Here is a 7,481-nt window from a genome sequence, read left to right as displayed (position 1 = left end):
GCATGCCTGTAGTCCCAGCTACTCGGGAGGCCGAGGCAGGAGGATCGCTTGCGCCCAAGAGTTGGAGGTTGCTGTGAGCGAGGCTGACGCCACGGCACTCTAGCCCAGGTGACAGAGCCAGACTCTTGTCTTAAAAAAAAAATAATAAAAATACAAATAAAATGCCTGCCCAGCAGATAACGTGCAGCTGGAACTATCCTGGACTTCAAGGCTATTCTTGCTTCGCTCCTGACCACACGTCTCTGTGTTTGGAAGAAGTAGATTAGAGTAGGACATAGACTCAGTGTTCTCGTTTTATACATTTTATCTCTAATTTGTGTGCTCAGCTAGGTCTGCTTCTAACCTAGGGTTTAACGTGCTCATCTTAGAAAAATTTTGTAGCCGTCTATTCTTTTTCTTTTTTTTTTTCTTTTTTTTTGAGACAGAGTCTCACTCTGTCGCCCGGGCTAGAGTGCTGTGGGGTCAGCCTCGCTCACAGCAACCTCCAACTCCTGGGCTCAAGCGATCCTCCTGCCTCAGCCTCCCCAGTAGCTGGGACTACAGGCATGCGCCACTGTGCCCGGCTAATTTTTTTTCTATATATTTTTAGCTGTCCGATTAATTTCTTTCTATTTTTAGTAGAGACCGGTTCTCACTCTTGCTCAGGCTGATCTCGAACTCCTAACCTCGAGTGATCCTCCTGCCTCGGCCTCCCAGAGAGCTAGGACTACAGACATGCACCACCATGCCTGGCTAATTTTTTCTATATTTTTAGTTGTCCAGCTAATTTCTTTGTATTTTTAGTAGAGATGGGTCTCGCTCTTGCTCAGGCTGGTTTCGAACTCCTGACCTCGAGCGATCCTCCCGCCTCGGCCTCCCAGAGTGCTGGGATTACAGGCCTGAGCCACCGCGCCCGGCCAGCCGTCTGTTCTTGTAGACAGAATTAGGTGAGGAAACCTCTGGCCGGTGCAGGTTCCTGAGGGTCTCCGCAGCCATGAGCCCCACCCGGGGCGGCCCACACTCACCTGGGCAGGTTTGATCACCACGGTGTTCCCCGCGGCCAGGCAGGCGGCTGTCTTCCAGGACAGCATCATCAGGGGGTAGTTCCAGGGGATGACGATGCCGCAGACCCTGCCGTTCAAAAGAAGCTGAGGAAGCCGGCTTCTGTCCCTCTGCTCCGCCGGGCGCCTACAGCGCCCCCGCCAGCTCCTGCCTCCCTCCCTCGCAGAGTGGGCCGCCCACCCCCAAAGCCGGGCTCCCGATCGGGCACACGATGTCCCCCCCGGGAGGCAGCTCCTGCCCCCCTTTTCGGTCCCAGACGCTGCCATGCCAGTTAGCCTGGCGGTGGGCACGGCGGCGTGGGCCGCTGGACAGTTTCCCACGGGACCCGTCGGCCTGCAGAGGGGCACAGGCGGGCACAGCGGGGAACATAGGCAAGCAGGGCAGAGAGAGGGGCAGGGTGGGCATGGAGAGGTCAGGGGTCACAGAAAGGTCAAGAAGGAATGGAAAGCATCAGAGGTCACGGGGGGAGGGGCAGTGGCGGAGTCGGGAGTCTGATTGTGTCTCAGGTGTCCCGGGGACCGGCTGGAGGGTGCCGAGTGGGGCGGGGACGTGGTCTCCTGCGAGCTGGGATGCGAACGTTAGCAAGAGCTGCCTTCGCTCTTTCTCGGCGGAACGGACTTCTCCTCTCAGCCCCGCTGGCTGGGGGGGGCCTTCGTCCGACCCTCGTCCGACCCTCCTAACTCCTGCACGGCCCTTACTGCCCGGACACCTGGCCGTCACCCAGCAACGGTGCCCAGTGAGGGGGACACAATTTCACTGCCATTTAGAGACGAGTGCAGAGAGGTTAGAAACTGGCTCAGGGAAGGGCAGGTGCTGGGATTCGAACCTTGAGGTCAGGATCTAGAACATTCCCATTGAATCAAGGTCACCTGTGGTGAAGCCCACAGAGCCCCCGCGGCCACGTGACCAGGCAGAGACGGGGCGGGCTGAGATTCTGATGCGTGGTCAAGAAGGAGCCTCCTCCCTCCCTAGTTTGTGGGAGGTGCTGGGACCGGCCGGAGCAGGGGTGTTCGCACTGGGGAGCCAGAACCGGTGCCCAGAGGCCTGGGTTCGAGGCCGGCCTCCCAGGGCGACCAGCTGCTTCTGGATGACAGAGTCAGTGTCCTCCTCAGCGTGATGGGGACGGACCCCCCGTGGGTGGGGGCAGCCGGGACGCGAGTGGCCTTGCAGACTCAGGTGTGGCTCTGACTGGTGGCCTGCCTTCCCCGGCCCCTCTCAAAGCCTGCTCACACGAGGGGGGGGGTCTCTGGCCGCTGCGGCCTCCAGCAGGGTTTCTCGGCCTCCACCTGCTGCTGACGTTTGGGGCTGGGTAGTTGTTTGTTGCGGGGGGCTGTCCTGTAGCACCCTCTCCCTGTCGTGACAACCCAAAATGCCTGCAGATGTTGTCGGTGTCCTCTGGGGGGAGCCATCCCCAGGTGGGACCCCCTCCCCTGCAGTCCCTGCCTCCCCCACCCCAGCCCCGTCCTCCCTTGGGCAGAGGGACGAGAGCTGCTCCGGGTCCACTGCCCACTCTCCCGCGGGAGCCTCCTTCAGCCTGTCCTCGAGGACCTGTCTGTTCATCTGAACTGGTTTCTAACGAGACAAGTGACATTTGAGCACTTGGTCCTTGCAAAACAGCCCAGCATTCCCGACGAAGCCGAGGGGCCTTTGACCACCGTCCACGGGGATGTGAGGTCCCTGCCGGGTGACCACGCTGTCCCCCGTCCCGGAGCTGCCTCCGTGTCGTCCCCATAGCTGCCTCCGTGTCGTCCCCATAGCTCTGCCTGGTTCCTCAGACGCGCTGCCCCAGCAGGGATGTGGGATTAGGGTCGCGTTCGGCCTGGGCTGTCCTGGTGTTGCTGTCACTGTCCCAGCACGGTGGCCGTGCATGTTCCTCCGGGGGCATGCATGTGTGTGATTCCCCAGGGCCACCTCTGCCTCCTGGGGCGAGGACTTGGGGTTCTGAACGGCCCCCGCCAGGTTGCCTTTGGCTGAGGCGGACGCCCCACGGGTGGTGTTCTGAGCCCTTCCCTCCCCCTCCGTCGTGGCTCCATCTGGTGGTGACATGAGGCGCCTCAGCCGGTTTTAGTTTATTTATTTATTCTTTTTTTGAGACAGAGTCTCACTGTGTTGCCCGGGCTAGAGTGCCGTGGCGTCATCCTAGCTCACAGCAACCTCAGACTCCTGGGCTCAAGCGATCCTCCTGCCTCAGCCTCCCAAGTAGCTGGGACTACAGGCATGTGCCACTGTGCCCGGCGGTTTTTTTTTTCTATATATTTTTAGCTGTCCAATTAATTTCTTTCTTTTTTTTTGGTAGAGACGGGGTCTTGCTATGTTGCCCAGTCTGGTCTCGAACTCCTGAGCTCAAACGATCCTCCCGCCTCGGCCTCCCAGAGTGCTGGGATCACAGGCGTGAGCCACCGCGCCCGGCCTCTTTCTCCACTTTTAACATTTTTTTTTCCCCTGTTCCTTGGTGCCACCTAGGACTTCCCCGTCGTCATGAACTCAGATCGTCACACTCTTTTCGGACAAAAGTTTTGAGGCCCTGCCCTTGTCTCCCACCGTGACCCCGACCGACAGAGGGTTCTGTGCGGGGATTAAATCAAATTATACTTGTGAAGTCGCACGGCAGTGCCCGGGCCAGCAGGGTGCCCGAGCAGTGGACGGATAAATGTCCGATAAACACAGCGAAGAGGGATATCACAAGCTCCCCGCAGGCAGGGGCGCGGGTCACCTGGGCAGCCACTCACCCTACAGGTTCCTTCCTGGTCAAGGTGAGGTTGCGGTTGGGCCTGGCCTGGTTGATGGGGATGGTGGAGCCCTAGAAGAGGCACAGAGAGGGTCGCTGGAGGAGGCCCGGGGCCCAGGGAGGTGTCCTCACTCCTGGACTGTGATCCCAGGTAGGAATGACAGGGGGCGCCTAGGGAGTCCAGGGAGAAGCAGACGGGTCGCCAGGAGGGGCACAGAGAGCCTGCGGGGCAGAGCCCTGGGGCAGGAAGCTGGTCCCGCTGGGGACTGGGCTGCCCCCGAGCTCTAAGCAGCTGGGCCAGCCTCCTCCCTAGACCGCCACCTCCTGCCGGGAGACCCTGCGAGCCGTGCAAGGCTGGGCCTCCTCCCTGGAGACCCCCAGACCTCCACACCAGACTCCTGGGGCCTGGGAACGCGGCGATCTCTCCCTCCCCGGAAGATGTCGTACGTCCCACTGACCTTAGGATCGGGGATGAGGCACGTGGGCCTAGAATAACCGCAGGGCCCCCCAGAAAAGCAGACTGCTTTCTCCAGTTAGTGGCAAAGGACAGTCAGAGGGATTCCAAACCCGAGGAAGACAAGTTTCGCCAGGAGATGGGGAGAACTGGGCAGGGGCCGGGGAGAGGCCTGCAGCCGGGAAGGAGCTGGGCCCTCAGTCCTGCAACTGCGGGAAACTGAACCCTGTCAGCACCCGAATGGACCTGCGGGTAGGTTCTGGCCCAGAGCTTCCGGAGAAGGCCCAGCCTGTGAGACCCTGGCAGGGAACCAAGCCGAGGCCACCCAGAATTCCCACCCGCACGATCTCGAGTGCACGAACGGGAGTTGTTCTAAGCCACTCTCGGTGGAGGTCGAAGCCGCCCCCCTCGGGCCCGGCCTGCCCGTGTGGGCTCCGGCAGTGGGCGGGACCCCAGGCCCCACCTGGATCTTTTTTTTTGAGACAGAGTCTCACTGTGTCGCCCGGGCTAGAGTGCCGTGGCGTCAGCCTCGCTCACAGCAACCTCCAACTCCTGGGCTCAAGCGATCCTCCTGCCTCAGCCTCCCGAGTAGCTGGGACTACAGGCATGCGCCACCATGCCCGGCTAACTTTTTCTATATATTTTTAGTTGTCCAATTAATTTCTTTCTATTTTTAGTAGAGATGGGGTCTCGCTATGTTGTCCAGGCTGGCCTCGAACTCCTGAGCTCAAACAATCTGCCCGCCTCGGCCTCCCAGAGAGCTGGGATTACAGGCGTGAGCGGCCGCGCCCGGCCTCCCACCTGGATCTTGTCGCACCAGCCGGCGAAGTAGCGGAAGGTCTGGATGGACATGCCCACGTGCGTCTTCAGGGCCAGCGTGTAGACGGCGCCGGCGTCCAGGGCCTCGATGGTGGCCAGTTCCTCCTGGTGCTGCTCCATGAGGTCCGCCAACCTGCAAAGGGACGGGGTGGGGGTGGGGGGCTCAGGCCTGGCACAGCCGTGGCTGCCTCAGTTTCCTCATCTGAACTGCGGGACGATAAGATTGATTTGACCGGACGGGCATGTCCCTGTCTCCTCGCCTCTCCTCTTCCCATCCTTCCTTCCTATGTACATCTGTCTTTTTTTTTTTTTTTTGAGACAGAGTCTCACTGTGTTGCCCAGGCTGGAGTGCCATGGCGTCAGCCTCGCTCACAGCAACCTCCAACTCCTGGGCTCAAGCGATTCTCCTGCCTCAGCCTCCCAAGTAGCTGGGACTACAGGCATGCGCCACCATGCCCGGCTAATTTTTTTTCTATATATTTTTAGTTGTCCAGCTAATTTCTTTCTAATTTTAGTAGACACGGGGTCTCGCTCTTGCTCAGGCTGGTTTCAAACTCCTGAGCTCAAACAATCCACCTGCCTCGGCCTCCCAGAGAGCTAGAATTACAGGCATGAGCCACCGTGCCCGGCCCAGACTCAGTCTTACAGACAGAGCAACTCGAGTCCGAAGCAAGGCCTGCCGGCCCTTTCCCCCCTGCTCCTTCCTGTCCACAGAGGCCCTAATGCACCCCAAGCCTGCTCCCGTCCTCATCTACCCACACTCTCCAGGACCCCCGGCAGCTGCCCACCACACGCAGGATGCAGCCACAACACTCTGCCTGCTTGACTGATCTCAGGGCTTCATTCATTCATTCATTACCAGGTACTCAGGTAAGTGAGGCCTCCTGCCCTAGGACTTTCGGGGGGCCTAACACGCATCTCCCCACACTCCCATTTCTCCTCCTGACCTTCTGCAGCTCTTAGACCTGGACTCAAAAGTCACACTCCCCCAAAAGCCAACCAAGCAGTGACAACACCATCTCACGGCAGTTAAGGGACTAGGGTTCCATCAGCTGCGGGACAGATGAACTCACTTTCTGTTGCACAAATGTTGCTCCAAAGTCTGCCCGCACCAAACTCAAATTCTTTTTCGCACACCTAACTATCTCTAAAACAGCCCAAACACATTTTTAGCCGTTTAGAGCCTGCTTAGTTTGCATACCCCGGGAACCGCACCCAACAGTTGTTCCGGCTGCTCCCCGGATGCCCCAGAGGCTCCCTCTTGCCCGCCGGGCACGTAACTTTCTCTAACTGTCCCTTTTGGGTCCTTCTTCCTGCCTTCTCTCACAACAGGATAAGGTCTTATTCCTGCAATGTGTGCTGTGCTCCATAATACCCATAGTGGTCCCAGGGCCCTGACTGAACCAGGGCGCTCTGCAGCCGTTTCTCCGGGAGATCCCGTCCCGCCCTCTCCCGGGGCACCTGGACCAGCCTCTGTTTTACTGAGCTGGGCGGAGGCAGCGGTGGGAGCAGCCCCTCCAGGGGACTGGGAGTTGGCCCAGGGCAGGACCTGGTCACCAGGGGCCGAGGTGTCTGCCCACCTGCTGGGTTGGAGTATCGTGGGTTGGTAGGTGCTGTTGCGACATATGCCACCAGAGGGCAGCAGAGCACCCCGGGAAAGGACCTCTTCCACTTGCAGGAGCTCAAGGTCACGGCCAGCACCGTGGGTCTACCAGACACGCAGGACGCTCGCGGCGGCTCCAGGCCCATTGGCGCAGCCCCCAGCTCCGGCATGCACATCCCGGGGTCACGCCTGACCTCCAGGAGCTCTAGGGACTGTCAGGCACCAGCCGATGCCTTCCTAGAATCAGTGGGCTCTCCGGGGGTCTGGAGCCTGGGGCAGGCTGAGCCCGCAGCCCCCACAGCCCTGGCCCGCCCCGGCCCCGTGGTGTCTATTCCGTGTGCAAACTACCCAGGCCCCTGGCTCCGGGTCCCTGCGGCTGCAGCCCTGGTGTTTCTGGCCTCAGAAAGAAAAGCCATTCTGACCGCAAAGCCCAGGCGGGAGTTCTCCTGCCAGGCTGGGGCTGGTTCCGCACCCTCCAGACCCTCCCCAGGGCCCTGGGGGTAAAAGCCGGGTCCCCGAGACTGGCTCAGCGGGCCTCCCGGACACGGCGAGGCTCACCTGCCCAGCGCCCCGCTTCTGGAAACATCTCCCACCTCTTTGGGGTGACTGCTCCCTTCCCCAGGACCCTGCAGGTCTCTGGGTGCAGCACCTCCCTTCCGGGCCTCCCTGTCACCCGGAGGGCACAAGCTAGAGTCGTAATCAGAAGTCCTTCCCTGAGACTTCTGAACTGGGACAGAGGGGAGAAGGTCCCTTCCTCCCTGATTTAAAAATAAGAAAGGCAGGTAGGCAGGAAAGAGAAAAGAAAGGGAGGGGGGAGAGGGAGGGGAGGGGAGGGG

General features: G+C 60.2%; 1 protein-coding gene across 1 annotated transcript in view; it reads right to left on the bottom strand.

The window, feature by feature from the left end:
• The window catches only part of ALDH1L1 (aldehyde dehydrogenase 1 family, member L1), a 68,568-nt gene that overhangs the window by 16,342 nt on the left and 44,745 nt on the right, over positions 1-7,481 (bottom strand). The window contains exons 11-13 of the mRNA XM_012658379.1: positions 5,025-5,175; positions 3,771-3,841; positions 875-1,110 (exon numbers count right to left, since the gene is read on the bottom strand). Of these exons, the coding sequence (XP_012513833.1) occupies positions 875-1,110; positions 3,771-3,841; positions 5,025-5,175 (458 nt within the window). The remainder of the gene's footprint in view (positions 1-874; positions 1,111-3,770; positions 3,842-5,024; positions 5,176-7,481) is intronic.

The sequence above is a fragment of the Propithecus coquereli genome, unplaced genomic scaffold (assembly GCF_000956105.1).
Source record: "Propithecus coquereli isolate 6110/MARCELLA unplaced genomic scaffold, Pcoq_1.0 Scaffold584, whole genome shotgun sequence".
Taxonomy (NCBI): Eukaryota; Metazoa; Chordata; class Mammalia; order Primates; family Indriidae; genus Propithecus; species Propithecus coquereli.
This window is presented reverse-complemented; position numbering and strand designations above follow the sequence as displayed.